Source organism: Orycteropus afer, unplaced genomic scaffold (genome assembly GCF_000298275.1).
Source record: "Orycteropus afer afer isolate SDZICR_OR568_19922 unplaced genomic scaffold, OryAfe1.0 scaffold00142, whole genome shotgun sequence".
Classification (NCBI taxonomy): domain Eukaryota; kingdom Metazoa; phylum Chordata; class Mammalia; order Tubulidentata; family Orycteropodidae; genus Orycteropus; species Orycteropus afer.
The window spans coordinates 3,828,247-3,852,425 of record NW_006921729.1 but is presented as its reverse complement, the minus strand read 5'-3'; the positions used below and the strand labels follow the sequence as shown (position 1 = coordinate 3,852,425).

Here is a 24,179-nt window from a genome sequence, read left to right as displayed (position 1 = left end):
GGAGCAATAACTGTTATCTAAGGGGATTCTGGTAGCATAGTGCCTAAGGCACTTGACTGCTAACCAGAAGGCTGGAGGTTCAAACCCACCAGCCACTCCTTGGAAGGAAGGTTGGGCAATCTACTTCTGTAGTGATACTGCCTCAGAAACTTAAGGAGGGGAGGGGTTGCTATGAGTTGGGTCCAACTTGATTGCACATAACAATGACAACAACTTCTGATTCTGATGTTAATTTCCACATTCTCCCCACTAACTAAGGAATCAATGGTAACTTTTAGCCAGATACAATTAAGAGTGAGTGTCCTGGTCTTTTAGCTCAGATCCCAGTGAGCATTTCTCTTTGTCCCTCACTGTCCTCAGCCATGCCTTACATGACTCTCTGGTGTGGTGGATGGCTGTTTTACTTCCAGTCTCTGCTTTCACACTGCCCAGAGTTTATGGTGAGAATGGAGACTTTTATCAATTGGATTGCTAAGGGAATTTTGCATTTCCCCAATACCTTCTACAAAAGGGCTCAGTCTAGTTCTTAATACTTAATTTTTTATGTTTATCAGCTGCTTCTATGTCCAAGCCAGAGTTGGTGTTTAAAGCTCTGCCTACAGTATAAGGAGAGTAGCTTCCATATTGTGTCTAAGGTAAACGTGGATAACAACTCCCCATCATATAGAGAAATGTACTTCCTGTATAAGAGGATTAAGCCTCCTCTCTTGCAATTTACTCGATGTCATGTGGGTGATAAGACTGGTGCTGCACAACTTTGTTCAACATGCATCCTAGCACCTAGGCCAGAGGCAGGCACTGAGTAGTTGATTCAGAAATACTTGTTAACTGACTTGCTGCTTATTGAGGTCAGATAGATCTTTCTAACTATTAGAGAGCCACCCAAATGTATTTTTATACACCACATCAGAGGCAGTTGTGGTTTAGTGGTAAAATTGCCACTTTTCATATGGGAGAACTCAGTTTGATTCCTGGCCAGTTCACCTCTTTGAAATCACCACCAGTCTGTCAGAGGAGGCTTTCACGTTGCTATGATGTTTACTAGGTTTCAGCCAAGCTTCCAGACTAAGATAAACCAGAAGGAAAGACCTGGAGATCTGCTTCCTAAAATCAGCTGTGAGAACTGTAGATCACAATGGTACAGTCCCATCATGCCATGAGTCAGGGGTGACTTGACAGCAGTAATAACAACACATACCACAGCACAATTCTTTTTCTTTCTCATGAGATTTAATACTTCTGAGTCTACTTCATATACTGCTACCACAGTGCCAAGCACATGTGTGGCTTGTACTCAGTAAGATGAGTAGGTTGGTCGACTGATTAAAGGAAGATACAAATGTAGGTCCATGAAATCATAGACAAATGCAATTTCAGAGCTGGTGGGGGCAATCAATGTTGTCCACTGCCCCCACAGTGAGAAGTGTCCTAATAGATGTTTAGTAGCCAATACCTACCAACTACAGGAAATCATACCCTACAGGTCAAAAATGGACCTGTTCTCCATTATCGGTGAGCTCCATCACACCCTACTTCATAGAAGGCCAGTTCTTTTCCTCTCTGACCTTCTGGAGAGGTCAGAACTGTGGCTATAGAACAGAGTAAAGATAATACTTTACTCTGTGACTTTACCACAGTGATGAAGTACCTTAATACTTAGGGATCACAAAAAACCAAATCATCTTTTTTAGTCTTTGAAGCGGAGACTAGGGATAACGCTGTCTCATGGTATAAACTGCCTGCACTTTTCCCAAACTTCGGTTTCTGGCCAAGACTTCAGACAAAAGGTGATGAGAATAGCTACCAGGACCTAACAAGTCTCTGTTTCTCTGCAGCTGCGGGTCTTCAAGCTGGCCAAGTCCTGGCCAACCTTAAACACGCTCATTAAGATCATCGGAAACTCAGTAGGGGCACTGGGGAACCTCACCATCATCCTGGCCATTATTGTCTTTGTCTTCGCTCTGGTTGGCAAGCAGCTTCTCAGGGACGATTATTACAAAAACCGTCACAAAATCTCCGCAGCTGGTGAAGACTGGCCCCGCTGGCACATGTATGACTTCTTCCACTCCTTCCTTGTCATATTCCGGATCCTTTGTGGGGAGTGGATCGAGAACATGTGGGCCTGCATGGAAATCAGTTCAAGATACATATGCCTCATCCTTTTCTTGATGGTGATGGTGCTGGGGAACCTGGTGGTGAGTGGTGAGCTGCACTGAGGACCCTGTCTCATGGGCAATGTGGCAGTCTCTGGGATATACTAAAAAATCTTAGACATTGCACATGTTATGTCTAGATTGTCCTCCCTCCTCTTCAGTCTTCAAACTTTTCAAAATAACATGGGATCCATTGAAAGGGTCAGCCTGAATTGTTGGAATGAGCATATATAATAGAGACGAAAGACCCATTTAGAATCCCAGCTCCACCATTTACCAGCTGGGTGACCCAGGGCAAGAGATTTAATCTCTCTGAGCTCTAATTTCCTTAGAATCAAGAAAATAGTGCTTACTCACAGGCTTACTGGGAAAATTAAATTACAGGAGATGACATATGCAAATTGCCTAGTGCTGTGTCTAGGCGATGGCAGGAACTCAATAAATGGTAGTTATCAGTTGTTGAAGGAAAAATTTTCTTCCTTGCTGTAGGGGGTTTCAGAAGATATTTTTCCTCAAAGGAGCAAGAGCTAGCTGATTTCTCCAAGCTACACAGGTTCAAGCTAGGAACAGGAACAGATGTTATTAGACAAGGCAAAAGAGAGAACCCAGGTCATGAACAACATCACAGGCCACAATAATAATAACAAAATCCCATTCTCACCCCCAGGTTTAGGAGATCTCTCTGGAGGCCTTCCTGCCTATTAGTCATCCTTTCCTTCTCTGTCCCAGCCTAGCTCCTCACCCACAGATCATCTGCACCCACTCTCATCCTGGATGCCTCTGCTCTCCCAGCAATGGCTGGCTGTGTGGTGAGATGTGGTCTTCCAGAGGCCCCTTGCTTGTTGCCCTGGGAGTCAACCAACTTCAAACCGCAGTGGGGAGCCCTGGAAGAGTCTTAACTCCCAGAGGCCCCAGGGATGAACACAGTGGCTTCATTATCAATCCCAACTTCATCACCAAACCTAGCATGTGGGTCTCTGTGCTCCTTGCTGGAGGTGAATCTGTTGGTGACTTGGAAGATGAGGAGGAGAAGGAGGATGCTCAGAGCTCCAGATAGGAAGTACCCCTCAAAAGGGCAGTTCTTTTTCTCATAAGAGTTTTATAGACAGGAGAAAGCTAAACCATGAAAGGAGATGAAATAATGAGTTTGGACTCTGAAGTCCTTCCCAACATGGTCTCTGAGCTGGAGATGCCTTCTGCCTACATTCCCAAGTGAGGACTGTCTAAAACTCCCACTCTCCATGCTCTGCGTTTTTGTTCTAGGCTGAACTCACCATCCCTGCAGACACAGGGTCCCAACCCTCAGGCTGAAGGTCTACCTCTCTTAGCACTTTTACATCCTTCGTGTCTGAAACCACCCTGAAAAGTAGAAAGCCCCCACTCCCTGCTTACAGACGAGAAACATGATGGTGGAAGCAGTGAGGAGATATGCCCAGGATTCCAGAATAAAGAATAGAATCCAGGGCTTTGGCAGATGATGGTGATCCCAGGCAGACCTGAGCCTGTTCCTCTCTGTTTCCCCTATGTTTCCTGGAGCTCAGCAGAGTGATTCTCCTCTGTGACGCAAAATGTACTTCCAAGCCTTCTCCACATGAAGCAGGTCACTTTGGGACATCCCCAAGACTTCTTGAGCTATTCTCAGAATGTCTGGCCTCCCCAAGAGGGAAAGCACTCTGAGTGGGCAGGAGAAGCCCAGGCTGTGACTATCCTGTCATCTAGCTGGTGGGCAGTGGTGGGGGGTTCAGCCTCCTGATGGATTTCTTTCCCTCCCATTCCTTCTTTTCAGGTACTCAACCTGTTCATCGCCTTGCTGCTCAACTCTTTCAGTGCTGACAACCTCACAGCCCCAGAAGACGATGGGGAAGTGAACAACTTGCAGTTGGCACTGGCACGGATTCAGGCATTTGGCCGTCGGACCAAGCAAGCCCTCTGTAACTTCTTCCACAGGCCCTGCCTGCTCCCCTGGCCCAAGGCAAAACCCCAGCTGGTGGTGAAACTCCCACTTTCCAGTTCCAGAGTTGATGGTGCAGTGGGGAGCCCTGGAGGGGTCCCAGCACCCAGAGGGCCCAAGGATGAACATAGTGACTTCATCACCAATCCCAATGTGTGGGTCTCTGTGCCCATTGCTGAAGGTGAATCTGATCTTGATGACTTGGAGGATGATGATGGAGAGGATGCTCAGAGTTCCAGACAAGAAGTGGTCCCCAAAGCTCAGGTAAGAGTTTCCCCATGGGACAGCCACAGGAAGCAGGGAAGCACCTCAGGGTTAGTTAGAGTGACCCTGGGCAGGAGGGAAATTTTGGTAAAGTGGTTGTCCAACATCAGGGGTGGTGGCATAGGTTTGAAGAGGCCCTGGCAAGCCAGGCATGAAAAAAAAAAAAAAAAAACCAACTCACTGCCGTTGAGTCAGTCCCGACTCACAGCAATCCCTCCTTGGGTTTCTGAGGCAGTATCTCTAAGGAAATAGATTGCCCAACCTTCCTTTTGAGGAGTGGCTGGTGGATTTGAACCTTAGGCACTACATCAGCAGAGCTCCTAAGCCAGGAATGTTGTTGTTGTTGTTGTTATGTGCCATGAAGTCAGCCCGACTCATAGCAACCCCTCCTTGGATTTCCGAGGCAGTATCACTACAGAAGTAGATTGCCCAACCTTCCTTCTGAGGAGTGGCTGGTGGGTTTGAACCGCCAGCCTTCTGGTTAGCAGTCAAGTCCCTTAGGCACTATGCTACCATAGCTCCTAAGCCAGGCATAGGTGACATTAATATAAGGAAATGTGCATAATGCCAAACATTCTGAAGAAAATCATGTTTCAGCTGCCCCTGGAAGAAAGAGTCAGAATTCCCAAGACAAACAGGGAAGGTCAGAGATTGAGCCCCAGGCCATTTTGATATGCTTAGGGGTCCTCTTTCACACAGCTGCCCTGTTCTCTTTACCTAACCCAGGCCCTGTGCATGAGATGCTAATGGGATTCATCTAAGAATAGGGATTTGTCCAAGAGCAAGGCTCATCTAATCTTCACCAGCACTCTCAGAAGTCCTGGTTTTTAGGTCACTCATTGTAACCTTTCCCTACAAGTGATGCCATGGAGAAGTAAAATGTGTCCCTTTTGGCACTAAAAAATCTAATGCACATTTAAACCATTTAGTAATATATATTTTTAAACACTTTGCACAGTCCCATACCACATTAAGCTGATCTATCAGCCCTCCTTAACCTTTCCTCGGTGATTCAGAGTGTGTACCTCTGCACAAGGTGGAGAGGGAGGGATCCCTGTGGGCCAGGCAGGGCGGCTGGCCAGGCCACTAAGTGGCCCCAGACAGCTGTGCTTTCAGTCTGCAGCTCTTCCATAACCTCTTCCCCTGCAGCTGTTACTTTTATGTTCCAGCAGCTGCCCTTATCAGCTGCCATATTTTATATGCCTTTGTCTGGGTGACAGCCAAGGGCATGGTGTCACCATCCCCAGAGTAAAGGACACGAACATAGTGATGGCTTTCTACCACTTAGAGACCTGTTCAGTTGCTTTGGGGTCCTTGGGAGGTTCCAGATGGCCAAGTTCACTATCACTCTGACAAGTAATAATGATTCGGGCTAACATCTATTGAGCCAAGCACTTTATGCAGAGTGTTCTTACAAGTAATAACATAGTCATCACAATAACCAAATGAAGTAGGTTTTGCCTTCTCAGTTTTGCAGATGGAGAAGATGAAGGTCAGAGACATTAAATAACCTGCCTATTGTCACACCACTTATAAATAATAGAGACAAAAGTCAAATCCAAATCTATCTGTAGAATAGATCTGGCTGTAGAATTTCATGCTCACTTCACAGAAGTACATAGTGTATGTGAGTTGCATATATTAGGGCCTTGGCTCTGCCAGTCTGTGATATACAAGATCTCTCTAAATTTAGAAATAATCAGCTGTGTGTGAGTCCAAGCACCCAACTGGGACTCTTTTACTAGCAGGAGCAGCTGCAACAAGTCAGGAGGTGTGAGGACCACCTGGTACCTAGGAGCCCAGGCTCTGGGATGTCCTCTGAGGACCTGACTCTGTACCTGGGAGAGAACTGGAAAGACAGGGCCACTCACCAGGACCCTGCACAGGTAGGTATGTGAGCTTCCTAGAGAGGTTGAACAGCCAGCCATACCCTGACCAGGGGATAGTAGGGCTGGCAGGATGGAGGGGAGCACATTCCAGACTATACTGGACTGGGTAACCTCATTTCACATCCTGGGAATATCCAAGTATCTTCCCAGCCTCTGGACTGCTTAGCACAATTTCAGCCTACACCACGTCATTGCCATCACCTCGCCCCAGATGTTGTAGGAATGGCAGGAAAGAGTGAAGCTGTGGGGCCTGCAGCCAGTTCCTTAACTTCTCTGAGCCTCTGTTTATCTATGAAACTGAATGATAATACCTATTTGGTAGGATTATCTTGAAGCCCCAATGAGATGCTGCTTATCAAATGTTTAGCGCCTGCCTGAAAAAGACTAAGTGCCCAGAAGATGACAGCTAAGAAAAAAAGGAAACAAAAGACAATACACAAAGAAAGTTAAATATCTTTCAAAGGCAGCAGATGAAAGTTGGAGTTGCTTGTGGGTGAGGAAGTCTTCCCTGTGACTCTCCTCCGCTTTCTTTTGTCCACATCACATTCTCTAGCCAAAACCACACCATGCTGTCTATGGGTGAGTCGTGAACTGACAGCCTTACAAAGACCAAGCAAGAGATTTTGGACTTATGAGTGTCTTATAAGAAGTAAAAATAAACCTGTGGTTTCACTTACAAATCTTTGAAGAAAATAAGCTGTAAGAAAAGAGGTAACTCAAGATTTAAAATCTTGAATGCTGTTTCTGTGTGCCATCAAGTCAATAATGACTCACAGTGACCACAGGTGACAGAACTGCTCCACAGAGTTTTCTAGGCTGTAATTTTTGTGGATTGCCGGATTTTTTCTTCTGTGGGGCTGCTGGGTGGATTCAAACCACTAATCTTTTGGTTAGCAGCTGAGTGCTTAACAGTTGTGCCACCAGAGCTTCCTCTTGAGTGCTTTGTATTAAATTTAAGAACTTGATTTGATACCTGGCCACTGAGTGATGACTCTGTAACAGGCACTGGACTAGGCAAAGATAAACCAAAAGCTAAACCCCCAGCTACTGAGTCAATTCTGACTCCTGGCAACCCCATGTGTTACAAGGTAGAACTTCTTCATAGGGTTTCGAAGGCTGTAAATCTTTATGGATGCAGACCGTCATATCTTTCTCCTGTGGAATAGCTGGTGGGTTTGAACTGTTGACCTGCTTAGAACACAGAACCACACTGCACCATTAGGGCTCTTTAGGCAAAGATACCCACTGCCAACGAGTCAATTCTGACTCATAACAACCCGCATGGGTTTCTGAGATGGTATATCTTTACGGAAGTAGATTGCCCCATCTTCGTTCTGTGGATTCGCTGGTGGGTTTGAACCACCAACCTCCCAGTCAGTGCTGCACTGCCAGAGCTCCTTAGGCAAAGATTAAAAAAGAAACCAAACTCACTGCCTTGGAGTCAGTTCAACTCACAACAACCCCACCTTGGGTTTCCAAGGAAGTATCTCTACAGAAGTAGATTGACCAACCTTCCGGCTGAGGAGTGACTGGTGAGTTTGAATTGCCAGTCCTCTGGCTAGCAATCAAATGCCTTAGGCACTACACTACCAGAACTCCTGTTGTTGTTATGTGCCCTCAAGTAGGACTCATAGACCAGACTCAAAGCTACCCCTCCTTGGGTATCTGAGGTGGTATCACTACGGAATAGATTGCTCAACCTTCTTTCCAAGGAGTGGCTGGTGGGCTTGAACCACCAGCTTTCTGGGTAGTAGTCAAGTGCCTTAGGCACTAGTTACCAGAGCTCCTGAGCAAATGTAATTCATTCTCAAAGTCATCAAGCCCTTCAGTCTAAGAAATGTTGGCTCTTGGCTGACCAATCAGAATAAGATACAGGGTGGCTGGGACAGGATTTGGGGAGAATAAGCCACTTGGTCTTGCGAGGTAAGGGTTATTGCCTTCAACATGTAGACACCATGTTTCCTTTGAAGCTTTCTAAGGAGTCCCCTGGCAAGTTTTCTTTACTCACTGTTTTCAGTACACAACTGCTGGGTGTTGGTTTTGTTTTGTTTTTGGTCATGACCCTGGACAGGCAGGGAGGGGCCTGACAGCAACACAAGGGAACCACCCAGCCATTTGGATCCATTAGCAAGGCTATCAGGTTTGCTAATAGGAGAGCAGCTTCAACTCCTAATTGAATTCATCTGGAGACATTATAGGGCTAGAGCTGCCAGGAGGGCAGCAGGCCCCTGCGTGCTTCTCCGTGATTAAATATTCAAGCTCAGAGAATGCTGAGAGTCTTTATGGGTGTAATTAAGGTGTCTTGGCCTTGGCCAGCACTCCATCAGAGACCTGGGGGTTTGAATCCTCTCATAGCTGAACCTCTGGGGCTCAACAAAGAGCATCCTTGTCTGTTCTGGGCCTCAGCTGGCTAGGTACCAAATAAATATGCAAAGGAGGCCTCAGCAGGCCCTAGGCCCAGAGGAGGCTTTCGCTGAACCTCAAAACTCCTGGCCACTCTGGTCAGTACGTACCTGTGCAGATCCAGTGGGCCCTTCAGAGAGCTGAGTTCATAGCCCTGGGCTTCTGTCCTGCAGGGAGTGGATGACACAAGCTCATCAGAAGGCAGCACAGTGGACTGCCCAGATCCTGAGGAGATCCTAAAGAATATCCTTGAGCTGGCAGGTATCCTTGAAGAGCCAGATGACTGCTTCACAGAAGGTAAAGTGGCAGCCACAGGCCTCCTCACAGGGACGCTCTATGACAGACTCCAGTTCAACACTCACTCACCTGGGTACGTCCTGTGTCTAAGCACCCTGGCCTGGTATCCACAGGAGATAGACAAACAGGGCTTCTTGCTGCCTTCCCCCAAGGTGTGAAGGGGCCAGGGTCAAACGTAAGTGCCCACCTCTCCCAGCAGCCTTGCAGCAGTATCTCCATCACATGCCATGTCAGACAAGGCAAATGGAAGAAAACTGGGGACATGCTTCATCATCACTCTCAAAAGCACCTCGCTGAGTTAAAAACCAGCCCCCTTGAGGTTGAAAAGAGAAAAGATAGTCACTACCATAAAAGCTCCTGATTGGGGACATAAAGGACCCGGAGGAGGGTCATGACATGTCTGTTTCCCTTTATCTTTCATGTAACTCTTCGAGGCAGAATCTGAATCTTATTCATCTTCTTTTTCTCAGTGTCTAGAAGTATGAGGCACATATGTTCTCAATAAATATCTATATAATGAATGAGCAAACACATACTTTGTACTATATGAAAGTAATTGTGGTCTTGATAATTTGAAAAATAATAAAAACTTCATTGAGTGTCCAGTTCTACTTGATTGTGGACTGGACTAGCCTGAGCTCAGGCCCTATCCCAGCCCTCAGTCCAGCATGGACTCAGGTCAGAGCTCCTCAGATACCACCAAGCTCAGACCACGTGGCTTTTTGGGCTTCCAGGGAAACATGAGATGGATGGACATAGAGACAGGGGCCATTGATATCATCTGCATGTAGGAGTATGGTTGGAGAGAGGACATCAGAGTGGGGAAGATGAATGGTGGAGAGGAATACTTGGAAAACAGGATTGAGAGACTGCCTGGAAGAGACCCCTTTACTCTCATATCCCAGGAAATAATTCTTTTCCAAAGACGTGGAGAATGGGTTCACCAGCAGAGTAGGTGTAGGGCTGGAGCAGGATCGGTCCCTGTCCAGTGAGACATCTTCCACCATCAGGCTTTTCTCCCCACAGGCTGCATGCACCGCTGCCCCTGCTGCAGAGTGGATACCACCAAGGTTCCGTGGGGCATGGGCTGGCACGTGCGCAAGATCTGCTTCCGCATCGTGGAGCACAGTTGGTTTGAGAGCTTCATCATCTTCATGATCTTGCTCAGCAGTGGGTCGCTGGTAAGGGGTTGACTGGGATGGGGTCTCCACCACAAAGTCCTCCAGATGAGATCCCCACAAACCAAAGACACTGGAGTCACATTGATGCATTGATGGGTTTCCCTGACTCCTGAGCTGAAAGTCCCCAAATTGTAGCTGGAAGGGGAGCTGAAGCCCAATGCAAAGCTTCTTCTTCTTCTTTTTTTTCCTTATTGTCATGAAAATATACACGCCAAAACATTTGCCAGTTCAATCATTTATGCATGTAAAAGTCAGTGACATTGATTACATTCTTCATATTATGCAACCATTATCACTATCTTTTTCCAAGTTATTCTATCAACCTTATCATAAACCTAATGCCCCTAAGCAAAAACTTCCCTTTAACCCCTCCCTCCTACCCCTGGGAGCTCTGGTAGCATAGTGCCTAAGGCACTTGACTGCTAACCAGAAGGCCGGCAGTTCAAACCCACTAGCCACTCCTCGGAAGGAAGATGGGACAATCTACTTCCATAGTGATACTGCCTCGGAAACTCAAGGAGGGGTCACTATGAGTCAGGTCCAACTCGATGGTACATAACAACAACAACAACCCTACCCCTGGTAACTGCTAATAATCTCTCTTTTCTAAATAGTTGCTTATCTTATATAAGTGAGATTATGCAGTGTTTGTCCTTTTGTGAGGACTTACTTCACTCAACCTGTTTTCAAGGTTCATCCATGTTATGGCATGCATCAGAATTTCATTTCTCCTAATGATTAAGTAGTTTTCCATCGCAGGAGAAAGATATGGCAGCCGTAAAGATTTACAGTTTTAGAAACCCTGTAGGGCAGTTCTACTATGTCTTATAGGATCGCTGTGAGTCAGAATCAACTTGATGGCAGTTGGTGGGTAATATTCCATTGTGTGTATGTACTACATTTTGTTTATCCATTTATCTTTGGTTATTTCCACCTTTTGGCTATTGTGAAAAGGATTGCAATGAACACTGGTGTACATGGCTCCTCTTAACAACAGGACATGGTGGGTACTCAGATGTCCATGGCATGGTCTGTTAAACCTGACTGCAAATATTTCAAGCAGTGAGTGTATGCATTCCCTTTTATAGATAGGGAAAGTAAGCAAAATGGATTTCTTTATGTGGTGTTTTGCCTTGGTTTTTGGAAAAACCGCTTGAGAGATTTTCCCCCTAAACCCCGAAGAGTTACCTTTGCCCTAGTTTTCTACCCCAGAGGATTTGTTACTTTTTCCAGGTGGATTGATATTTCCTGGGTAAGCTGTAAACTACTTGGCTTTGATACTTTCTGTCTGGTCCTGGGCTGCAGCCTGTCCTATGATTGCTATGCACCTTGCAGGCATTGGTCAATAGACTATGCAAATGAGGTGAGTTATAGCCTACCATGTAAATGAAGTGCCTGTGGCCTACTGAGAGGGGATTAGTCAGTTTGTGCCCCACTCCCCCTACCCCCTATGCCTCCCAGGAGGAACTGTGCCTTGAAATTGACAAGGAGTTGTATATACATACACAGCCAACCTCATATAAGGTTTTGTTTGTTTGATTGTCATTTGGGTGGACATTTACGGAGCAAATTCATTTTCCGTTCAACAGTTCATACACATTTTGTTTCATGACACTGATTGCAATCTCTACAACGCAACAGCTTTCTTCTCACTTTCTTCTCACTTCCCCCCTGTGGTTATCTTTTTCCCTGTGTCCTTTTCTATGGATTCCTGCCCTCTGAGCTATCTCCCTGCACAAATGGTGCCCTTCTGATCTCCCATGGTTGATTGATTGTTCTAAAGAGTGTACCTACTTGGTATAACTATTTACCTCATAGACCTGTCTATTGTTTGCCTGGAAGTTAAGCCAAAGACACATAGGTTTTAGAGACAGAAAGAAAAGCAGAAGGAAGAAAGAAGAGAGAAGAAGCAGGAAGATAAGAGACAAGAAACCTTCCAAAAGATCTGTAACACAGGCAAGGGCTGTAATACTGAAGACAGTGAGAGGCCTGGAAGGGGCCCATGGCAGAGCTGATGGTAACAGACAGCAGGGCAAAGACAGCCTGTCTTTTGGGGGTCAAGAGGAGGTCTGCACAGTGAAAAAGAGAGCTGAGAGAGCTGTCCTGCACTGAAGAAGGGAGACTTTGCCTATATGCTTCATGATCCTAATGTTTGTTGATCCTGATCCCAAGTAGTACCCTGTTCCTTAATAAACCACTTAACTGTAAGTATAGTTCATGAGTTCTAGGAAGTGTTGCAGAAAATTACCGTATCCAAACAGGGGAGGGAATAGTGCTGAGGGGAAGGAGAGTGGCCAGTGTCAGAGATGGAGAGGTGCAGCAGTTTGGAGAATGTGGAAATCTGGGATATATTTGACCTCTGCCTCACAGGAGTTGACTTTGTGCTGATTTTTATACTTGAAGTTTATATTTGAAGACTTAGAGTTTAAGGGACATGTCCAAGATCACCTAGCTTTATAGTAGCAAAACCTAGCTTTCCCTTCATGTCTGTTTATTCCCAAATCCTCTGGGTTTCCACCTGCTAACCTCCCTTACTCCCCACCACCACCCAAACACACAAGCCTTTCTGAAGAAGACCTAGTACAAAGAGGACTATCTTTTGTCTTCTGAAACTACTTGCAAATACTGTTACTACTCTATCAAAGCTGGTGGCAAATCATTACAGCAGCAATTCTCAGAATGGAATCACCAAGGGAGCTGGTTAAAATGAGGATTCTGACTCAGTACATCTGTGATGCAGCCTGAGAATCTGCATTTCCAAAAAGCTCCCAGGTGCTGCTGCTGCTGCTGGTCCACACATCACCCTTTGAATAGCAAGGCCTTACAGAAATAGAGATTCAGAGCAAGAAGGCCCTTCCTGAGCACCTTATTTAGTTTCAGGCTTTCTAGGACAAGGAATAATAGCTCACTCTATTCTGTGACTTAGGCTCATTACATAAACCCAAACCAAATGCACTGGAGTTGAGTCGGATCCGACTCATAGCAACCCCTCCTTGGGTTTCTGAATCCATATCTCTACAGAAGTAGATTGCCCAACCTTCCTTCCGAGGAGTGGCTGGTGAGTTTGAACTGCCAGCCTTCTGGTTAGCAGCCAAATGCCTTAGGCAGCACACCACCAGAGCTCAGACCCTTTACATAGTCTCAACTAATCACCCTGATAGACCAAGGTAGACATGGGGAGGGGCTTATCATCTCCAGTTGTGCTCATTTTTTATATGAGGAATTTGAGGACCAAAGACATGAAAGGAAATTCCAGAGTCCAAACTAATTAGTTAAAGATTTGGACTCCTAACTCAGAGCTTCAAGTGTTTTCACTTGTCTTGCTCCTTGATTATCATTTGTCCCTGACAACAACCTACTGAATGTCTGGGCACCCACTTAAATGCCGTATGTCCCAGAAAGGGTGCTCAGTGTGTGGCCTCAGCCTTGTTGTTGTTAGGTGCCATCGAGTTGGGACAGACGAGGAGTCAGCTGCCTCAGCCTTAGGGAGGAACAAAGGAGAACAAGAAGGTGGAATATGAGGGGTGGGAGGAAAATTATGGCAGCCATGGCACAAAAACCAAGGGAGGAGAGCATTTCAAGGAAAAAGGACTGGTCAGCCATCTTGAATGCAATGGAATGGACAGGTGTGGTGGTGTCAGCTCATTGTCCTGGCATGTCCACCTTAACTGCGCCAGCCCAGGACAGTGGTGGGTGCAGAGGCCAAATCCCAGGGATTGAAGGAGGCTGGGCAGTGTATTCTCCACTCTTCCCCTTCTCTTCTTCCTGTCTTCCTTGATAAAATAATAGTCACATTGTCTGTTGACTATACCTCATTACCTCCTGGACTCATGTCTCTCCCCATGGGCCTTTCTTTCTTCATTTCTCTTCACTCTGCCTTGCTCCTTCCCTGCATACCAGCTGGGAGCTCAGACCCTGCAACAATTTATCCTTTTCCAGCTCCAACCCAGGCCCAGCCCAGCAGCTTGCTTCTTCACTTCCTATCTCCTTCCCAAAGGGATTGATCAGGCTAGTGCTAAATTTAGTCTACTTTGTTCTTTCACTTTGAGCATTTTTGAAACAAAAATACATGTTTTTATCTAACAAAGTGAAGTGCAAAATGAAAAACTTAGAAATTATAGAAAAATATAAAGGAAAAAAAACTTCACTCCTTTTTCTGTCACTTGGAGCTAAGCTCGTTTCGAAAGCATTTTGGTATACCTCCTCCCTGTATTTCTTGTGCATAATATACATACATATTACAAAAATGAAGCCACATTTAAGTATTCCGTAAGATATTACATTTTCTTTGTAAACATTCTACTACCTTTTGCTGGCTGCAGTATATTCCATTATGTGAACGTGCCATAATTTGTTTAATCAGTCCTTACGTTTACTTCTAATATGCAGTGAATATCCTTGTGTGTGCACCTCTGGAGAGATTGGATTATTTCCCACCTTAGCTCCGGTTCTGGAAGGAGAACCTGAAGCAGAAATTCTTTTTTTTTTTTTTTTTTCTTTAATTTTTATTGTGATTTGGGTGAAAGTTCAAATTCACTCTCCATACAGAAGCTCACACACACTTTGTCTCATGACATTGACTACAATTTCCCACAATGCAACAGCTCTCCTCCCACTTCCTCCACATAGTTACCTCTTCCCTGTGTCCTTCCTCCCATGCACTCCTGCCCCTCAAGCTGTCTCCCTGTGCATGCACAGTCCTTCTACTCTTCCATGATTGTTCTCTCCAAGGATTGTATCTACCTAACATAAATGTTCAGCTCATACGCCTGTCTTTTGTTTGGCTGAAATCCACAGGAGTGGATTCAATTCCAGACCTGAAGGGCAGCTGGGGGCCATAGTCTCAGGGGTTCCACCAGGCTCTATCAGACCAGCAAACCTAGTCTCTCTTTTTTTTTTTATTTTTATGATTTTTGAGTTTTGCTTCATATTGTTTTCCTACTCTATCCAGCATCTCCTACATAGATCCTCTTCTGAGTGGTTGATATTGGTAGCCAGGCACCATCTACTTCTTCTGGTCTCATAGTCAAGTAGGTTGAGGATCGCATGGTGTACCAGTCGTTTGGACTAATCGTTTCCATGTGTCTTTGGTTTTCTTCATTCTTCTTTGCCCTGGAGAAGAAGAGACCCATCATTGCATCTAGATGGCTGCTTACAAGCTTTTAAGATCCCAGTTGCTACTTGCCAAAGTAGTATGTGGAACGATGTTTTTGTGTAGTATGTTATATCAATTGAGCTTCATGTCCCCTGCAGCCATGATCCCACAGGTCCAAATACTCACTCGTCCAGGTAGCTGGCTGCCAAGGAGTGACTACAACTTTATCCCTTGTCAGCTCTACTATATACCTGGAAATATACATACAAATACACTTGTAGAAACATTGTCTGCCAACCCTCTACATGGTCTTGGGCACACTCCCACCTGCATAGACATACCTAATAGTTCAGCCTGTCCACCCATCTATCCACCCGTATATCAATGTTTGCCTTCACTGACAACGCAGTACTATATGTGCAGAAGGGTTCATCTTTGTTGTCTGTACCTCCCATGCACCTCTCTGTGTCTTCCTCTTCCTCATACCACCATGTTGATCACTCACATTTGGTGCATTGCTCTCTTTGAAGCAGAGATTCTTGTACAAGCAATTTATTGAAAGGGTGCTATTAGGTGAAGCCTGTGAGGAAAGCAAGATAGAATAAGAGGGGGTTGAAAACAAAACCAGTTGTCATCAACTTGATTCCAGCTCATGGCAACCCCAGAGTAGAATTGTGCTCCATGGGGTTTTCACTGGCTGTAGCTTTCAGAAGTAGTTCAGCAGGACTTTCTTCCAAGGCACCTCTGGGTTGACTCAAACCATCAACCTTTTGGTTGGTAGCCAAGCGTGTTAACCATATGCACCACCCAAGCAGCCAGATAGAGAGTGGAGCTAATAGAAGAAGTGGGTTTACATGAAATCCAGCCTCAGCCTGAAGTACCGGGGCAGGAATGACACCACAGAACTGTCCCACTCTGAGGCCAAGGGGCAACCTTTGAAACCTTGGGGCCTGGGGGCTGGGGGCTGCACCCATGGGAAGGATATAACCTAAGTACTTCCCAAGGTGGAGGCAGTTCCCTACAGCTCAGGAAAGTTCTCAGGGGAAGAAAGCATCTGCAAGCTGTTAGCAGCCACTTCTCTCTGTAGCTGAGGGATGAGAGCATTGGCCCCTTAGAGAGAATCTGGGTAGGACCCTAATAGCCTCAAGTACATGATCGTAAGATAAATTCTTGGAGGTGTAATTGCTGGCTGTCTAAAGCCCTTGGATCATATTACTAGTCTGGCTTCCCTAAAGACTGAACTGGTTGGTTTGCACTCCCAGCCCTCATGGATGAGAGAAGTAGCTTCCCCACAGTCACACCAACACTAGGGTGTTTTCCTCCCCTGTCTTTTTCATCCTCTGCAATCTGATAAAAGAAAAATGGCATTTTCTTTTCATGTGAATTTCCTTGATTACCAGTGAGATAGAACACTCTTTTTCAGTGGTTTGCTGGCAATTCTTACTTTTATTTTTTGCGGACTGCCTGTGAACATCCTCTGGTGCTGTTATTTTTAAACCAAGTCACCATTAGCATCCCTTTGGTTTGCTTCCAAAATCCAATTTGAGGTTTCCTTTCTCACTTGCATTCAGTTCCCCTGCAAAGTCTAAGCAGGGCTGCATGTCCCCATCGGCTCCGAGGAAATCGGAGTTTGTAGCTCACAGGTGCCTCCTCCACAATCCCACCTTCACCTCCTCAGGCAGAGAAAACAAGATGATACTGGCAACCTGGTTACCAGGCCCATTCCCAGGAACTATGAGGAGGGTTGCCTATGCCCTCCCCTGTCAGCTTGTGTCCAGACAGCCTGTCATTCTGCTCCCTTCTTCCAGGCCTTTGAAGACTATTACCTTGAACAGAAGCCTACAGTGAAAGCCTTGCTGGAATACACCGACAATGTGTTCACATTTATCTTTGTGTTAGAGATGCTGCTCAAGTGGGTGGCCTATGGCTTCAAAAATTACTTCACCAGTGCCTGGTGCTGGCTGGACTTCCTCATTGTAAACGTGAGTGGCTCAGTGGGTGCATGTGGGGTTTGGCTGCAGCTCATTCAAAGGCAGCTCACAGGCCTGGCCTTCAAGGGCTACTCCAAAGAGGTTTTGAGCATTTAGTTAGCAACCAGTCTGAGAACAGCCCTGCAGAGCTCTGAATGCTGAGATCCACACAGTGCATGATTCTGGCATAGTGGTGACCCCCAGGGGAGTTCTCAGTTCTGAGGTCTCCACCCAGAAAGATCATTTATTTTGCCCCGCATTTACATCCAAAGCAAGATGACCATCAGGCTCTCAAGGATTTGATGGTTTGAGGACTATGCACATAATCTCCCCACCTCTTGATTCACTGGTATCTTAGTCTGGGTTCTCTAGAGGAGTAAAACCAGTGAGAGAAAGAGAGAGAGAGAGATTTACTTCAAGGAAATGACCCATGCCCCTGGAGGCCCTGGAGTGTCCCAAATCCATGGGTTGGGAGACAGGCTGGAAACCTCTGCTGGCTCATGTGGCTTCAGGTGCTGATGAATCCAAAATCTTCAGGTCAGGCAACAGGGTGGAGGCCTCTGCTGGCTCACAGGGTTGTGGGTGTTGACAAATTCAAAATCTGCAGGTCAAACAGCAGGTCAGAGAGTTCTGCAGACTTATGATTCAGGAACTAGAAGTTAGACAATGAGAAAAGTGCATGGTCAAGAGAGAGCAAGCTTTGCCAGAACATCCATTTATATTTGGGAGAAAGGCCACACCCCCAGGGGAACTCTCCTTTCAAATGATTGATTACATCAGATCACATCATGGAAAGTTACTACCTTATATTACATTACGGAAGAGCAACAAGTCCGGTATCTGCCAAACCACTGAAAATCATAGCCTAGCCAAGCTGACACATAACATTAACTATCCCGAGAGTTCCAAACCCTGGCTGCACTGTAGAATCATCTGGGGAGCTCTTAAACATGCTATGAAAACCACTATGCCCAGAGATCCTGATCTTACTGGTGTTGAGTGGGGCTCAGGCATCAGTATTTTGCAAAAGAATTCCAGCCATTTCCAATGTAGAGCCCAGGTTGAGAACCACTGAGCTTATACCACTGGCTTCTCCACAGTGGGTCCCTTTGGAGAGGTGATGAACTCATGTGCTCAGACTCACTGTAATCTGTGGCCAGAACTGCATGCATTTGAAAATTTACCGAATGCCTCTCACCTACTAGCTATGTGATTCCTCAAAGCTATGAGATTCCTCAAAGCTATGAAGACACCATCCTCCTTAAATCCTTCCAAGAGTCCTCCTATGCCCTAAAGTCAAAAGTGATCTCGCCTTCCTGTTAACCACTGCACTGTTCTAACTATCCAAGCTATTGCCCTCTTGGTTTTGCATCATGGCTATCTGAATTATTTGCTCACTGCTGTTCTTCTGAGGGTTCCAGCAGGCAGGGTGAACCATGTACTATGTTCTCCTCAGCCTCCTCCATGCCAGCAGCTACAAGCAGCAAGGTCTGCACATCAGAGGTGCTCAGGAAATGTGTCTGTATTTGGTGTCTGCCTCCTAAAGCTGGATGAGGTCCAGTACAGAACATTTTGTCCACCCTCCTGTGTTGGCAGGTCCTCCCACAGCAGGCCTGTGAACATTAGGCTGTGAGACCTGAGATGTGAGTCACAGGTGATAATTTTGTGCATCTAAAATAATCATTCATATATGAAAATAAAATGTTTTCTGCTAGCTACCCACCCCTGTTAGGGGCACAGTCATTCCTAACTATGTAGGTCTCACTAGTTTCTGTCCTGATCACTTTAAGTGGTTACCCACTCCATCCATCCCCTTACTGATTCTTCTAGTCACTCACTCTAATCCTTCCATCTGTCTAACTATTTAACTTTCCTTCTTCCTTCCTTCCAACCATCATCTATTTTTCCTTTATATTCTGCTCTGGTTACCTAGTGCTGCTAGGTAACCACAAATAGGATGGCTTTAACAAACAGGAGTTTATTCTCTCACAGATGGAGGCTTTAAGTCCAAGTCCAAAATGCCAGGCTCTAGGGGCTGGGTGAAAGCCCCTCAACTTTGGGGTCCAGCTCTGCCTCCTGTTCCCTGCCCACTGGAGCTAGAGGCGTTTCTTCACTCAGACAGCTGCTGGCTGCTGAGACTGACAAACCCAAGGTTGACAAATAAAAAGGCACAGTCCTGATGTTCCCAAACCACACAGCAGGCTATTAATTTAAGTTCATTGTAAGTCCCAAGGTCGGCAGAGCATGGCAGGCTGCTGAACAACAACACAGCTTCATGCAGGGTCCAAGCATGCCATAAGCTAGAGACCATTCCCAAAGCTGCTGCTTATATATGGGAAGCAGACCCCATACCCAAAGCAGCTACTCAGCTGCTTGTGGTAGATCCCACTATGGAGATGATTGCCAGGCTCATCATGGGGAATAACTACCACCAGCTGCCCAGCCACTCAACCAGGCCCAGCCCAGTTGACACACAAACTGAACTACCATATATATTTATCTCCATCAGTCCTCTTCTTCCATTCATCCTATTCATCCTATTCCTATTCTTCCCTTCTGTTTATCCATCTATCCTAACCTTCCTTCCATCCACTCATGTACCCATCCATCCATTGATCCTTAACCCTTCTCTTTCTATTGAGTCATCCTTCTAACTATTCAATCATCTAATCTATTCATCCATTTATGTATCTTCCATCCATTCATTCCTTTATCTTTCTAGTCTTCCTTTAACCCATCCAGATTCCATGCATCTGTCCATTTATTTATTTTCCTTCCTTCCTTTCATCCATGCATCCATTTATTCATCTAACCAATCTTCCATTCATTAATCCCTTGCATTCATTTATTCTAATCAACTTTCAATCTTTCAATTCATCTATTAGTCATTTTATCCAGCCAGCCATCTTTCCCATCCATCCCTGCAATAATACTTTTTCTTTCTTCCTTGTTTTCTTTCTTCCATCCTTCTAGTCAACTATTCTCTCCATTTTGTATCTTTTAATTCATCCTTCTATGCAACCATCCTTTGACCTTGCCTCCAGCTGTTCTTCTTTCTCTTCTTCCTTTCACCTATCTTTCCTTCCATTTATCAAATGTTTATTGACAACTACTGAATACAGGATTGTCTTGTGAAATTATCTGGGAGAGACAGAAGCAAGAAACAAATATTCCCTATCTGCAGGAGTTTACACTTTAATCTTCCAACAGATAAGACACACACAGAGAAGTAAAAATATTATAAGGGGGATGTGATAAGCACTGCTGGAGACAATTATTGTCTTGGGGACAGAGACAGGAGCTTCCACTTGGAGGGTGAGAGTGATTGGGAAGGCTTTATATAGGAAGTGGCATTAGATGCAGGGCTTAGAAAAGAGCACCTGCTCTTTTCTAAGTATGAAGAGAACTGGAGAGGCCAGTCTCAGTTAAAGATCACCCTGAGCAAAGGTACAGACAGACACAGGTATGTTCAGGGAACAAGTTGATGTGGATAGAATATATGCATGAAACATGACTGGGAAAAATAGATTGCAGTTGAATAATCTAGGCTGAGGATTCTGGAGCTTATCCCAAGGTTGAGAAAGCACCAGTGAAGGTTGGGAGTAGGGGAGAAGCATACTCATAATTAGATTTGCAATGGAGAACAGATGGGAAGGATGCAATACTGGGACCTGGAGACCAGTTGGGAAGCTAGTGGCTTGAGTAGTGAATGGAGTGGCACTTAGGTGGCAGGGCTTTGCTAGAGAGGCTCCAGTTCCTGGTTGCCCCAACTGCAGATTTCAAATATGAGGCAGCCTTCCCATGGGAGTGAGCAGAAGACTAAATAGATCCCAGCATGGAACTGGCTTCAAACCTCCCTGCCCTCAGTCAGCCAGGCAGTTGAGTGCCACCTGCTGGTAGCTGGAACCTTTCATGGATGAGGGAAAGGGGTTCTTTCCCTTCATTTCTTTTGTTTCAGTGGAATAAGTCACCCATTCAAAGAAGGACATTGTTTGAGGCTATAACACCCAAGAGTAAACCCCTCCCTTTCTGAAGTTCTTGTGTATATCCCCACCTAGCTGCTAGGATAAGCTAAGCCTGAAGTCATTCATGGTGCAGTAGGAGTAGGGGGTCTCTTAGGATTGTGTCACTGTCTCCACCAGGCTCAAACCTGTGCATAGAGTTTCTCCCTGGCACCTTCAAAATTCCAGGGTGGTGTGACTATTTCTCTATATCACTTTGTATTCTTGGCAATTCTTTGACCGCCACTTAAAGAAGGTGAAAAACTGACCGAGCATTAGGGGCTTACAACTCAGTCATTGTATCTCAGGTATCTGTCACAGCTAGACTCTGTGGACACATAACAGTCACACTTAGTGAAGAACTGAAAATCTAAAGGACCTTGGAACTCTCTTAGTCTGGTTCCCTCATTTCACAAAGGAGGAAAGTAAAACCTGGACTCTTGGGGCACTGACCCAAAGTCATAAAGAATCATTGGTGAGAGGGAACGAGTCCCTACCCAGACCAGGACTCTGTCCAGCCCACTTTTGTGGACAAATATATCCCTCAAAGTAAAATTTCAGCATAGCCTAATTTAAGGAGCATCATCTCTCTCTGATCTCTAGAAGTCAATCAAAATTTCAAGATTGTCAGGGACTGGTTGGTGCCCCTGAAGGGGGAAGGGAGGGTTGATTTAATACACTGGGAGCTTTGCCACATATATTCCAGGAGGTGGCAATGTGAGGGACTGTGATTTTTTTTTTTTTTTTTTTTTTTTACCTAGGGGTTCATATAAGTGATTAATAAAAATTTTAACAAAAGAGAAAGAACTGTATTCTCTGTAGACCTCTTGTTGGAGTTCATGATAGAGTGGATCCCAAACAATGGCTCAGACAGAGTAGGAGGTAGGAGGATGCGCAGGGTCTTCCTCCACGAGGACTACCTTTCTGGACCCTAAAGTAATGGTTTTGCTTTTTTCCTGTACTCAGATCTCATTGACAAGCCTTATAGCAAAGATCCTGGATTATTCTGATATGGCATCCATTAAAGCCCTTCGGACACTCCGTGCTCTGCGGCCACTCCGGGCTTTGTCTCGATTTGAAGGCATGAGGGTAAGACCATGACCCTGACCTATCTCAAAACTGATTTACTATGCAGTAGTTGATAATCCTTCCCATTTTAGGGAGCTCTGGTGGCATAGTGCCTAAGGTATTTGACTGCTAACCAGAAGGCTGGTGGTTCAAAGCCACCAGCCACTCCTCAGAAGGAAGACTGGGCAATCTACTTCCATAGAGATACTGCCTCAGAAACTCAAGGAGGGGTTGCTATGACTCAGAGTAGACTTGATGGCAGTGAATTTGGTCTTTTTTTTTTGGTTCCCCTTTTAACACTCACCATGCTACCTACCCTGAGCTCCAATACCCATCTCCAAAATTTGGAGCCCTCCCTTCCCTCTCTAACTTGAGTGGTGCCTCAGTGTCCTAATCCTCCTTGTTCTCTTATGAGCCTCCCTTCCCTTCGCATCCCTCAATTTCACATCCACACATCCACCAGGGTTCAGACCTCACTTCCTCTTGTTCTTAGTGAAGTGACCCTGATTAGGACTCCACAAAGTGTTGATTATCTCAGTCTCCCAACCCTGTCTCTTGTCCCTGTTGCCAAGATATCCAGAACACCTATAATTTATCTTCCCATGAGGAAAATTATCTTTTCCATTAAATGTAATGGCAGTCTTTATTCCAGGCACTCAGCTTGGCACCTCAGTCACCACCACTCCCTGGAATACAACTCCTCTCTGACCTAAGGGTGTCATCAGCTCCTACGGATTTTTCCCTACATCCACTCTTTTCCTTATCCATCACTGTCAGCCTCCACCTTGCCCTCACTGTCTTCTGTGGGATGGACTGCTCACAATTCTGGCCCTTGTTTTAAGGGAAGAGTAGCTGCTAATTGTTCCCCTCCTCCTCCTCATACTTGCAAAAGCTTCCCAATGCTGAATGTGAGGTTTACTTTATTCCTTCACCATTGGCTCAAAGTAGACATAATATCTTCAAAAACAAGTCGACTTTTTTTTTTAAATTGTTATTTAGATGAAAGTTTACAGAGCAAATTCAGCTTCCATACAGCAGTTCACATACACTTTGTCTCATGACATTGACTGCAATCTCCCACAATGCAATAGCTCTCCTCCCTCTTCCTCCCCATAGCCAGCTCTTCACTGTGTCCTTTCTCCCATGCATTCCTGCCCCCCGAGCTGTCTCCCTGTACACACACTGCCTTTCTGTTCTCCCATGATTGATCTCTCCAAGGAGTGTATCTATCTAATGCAAATGTTCAGCTCATATGCCTGTCTTTTGTTTGGCTGGAAGCCACAGGAGTGGGTTTAATTCCAGACCTGAAGGGCAGCCAGGGGCCATAGTCTCAGGGGTTCCAGACCAGCAAACCTAGTCGGTTTTTTTTTTTATGATTTTGAGTTTTGTTGCACATTGTTCTCCCACTCTATCCAGGATCTCCTACACAGGTCTCCTTCCAAGTGTTGACAGTGGTAGCCAGGCACCATCTGGTTCTTCTGATTTCATAGTCATATACACTGAGGATCACATGGTCTACCAGTCCCTCAGACTAGTTGTTTCCATGCATCTTTGGTTTTCTTCATTTTTCTTTGCTCTGGATGAGGAGAGACCCATCGTTCCATCTAGATGCCTGCTTGCAAGCTTTTAAGATGCCAAAATAAGATGTAAAACAATGATTTTGTGTAGTATGTTATGCCAGTTGAGCTTGATGTCCCTATAGGTCCAACTACTCACTCCCTTTGGGTAGGTGGCTGTGGCCACAAAGTGACTACAGCCTTGTCCTTTGTTAGCCCTACTATATACCTGGAAATTCTTATAGAACATACAAATACACTTGTAGAAACATTGTCTGCTGATCCTCTACATAGTCTTGGGCACACCTCCCCCTGCATAGACATACCTAATAGTTCAGCCTCTCAACCCAC

General features: G+C 45.5%; 1 protein-coding gene across 1 annotated transcript in view; it reads left to right on the top strand.

The window, feature by feature from the left end:
- The window catches only part of SCN10A (sodium voltage-gated channel alpha subunit 10), a 151,534-nt gene that overhangs the window by 110,166 nt on the left and 17,189 nt on the right, over positions 1 to 24,179 (top strand). Inside the window, exons 15-21 of the mRNA XM_007945755.1 lie at positions 1,836 to 2,195; positions 3,940 to 4,368; positions 6,114 to 6,254; positions 8,834 to 8,957; positions 9,984 to 10,138; positions 17,042 to 17,215; positions 22,171 to 22,293. Coding sequence (XP_007943946.1) covers positions 1,836 to 2,195; positions 3,940 to 4,368; positions 6,114 to 6,254; positions 8,834 to 8,957; positions 9,984 to 10,138; positions 17,042 to 17,215; positions 22,171 to 22,293 — 1,506 coding nt within the window. The remainder of the gene's footprint in view (positions 1 to 1,835; positions 2,196 to 3,939; positions 4,369 to 6,113; positions 6,255 to 8,833; positions 8,958 to 9,983; positions 10,139 to 17,041; positions 17,216 to 22,170; positions 22,294 to 24,179) is intronic.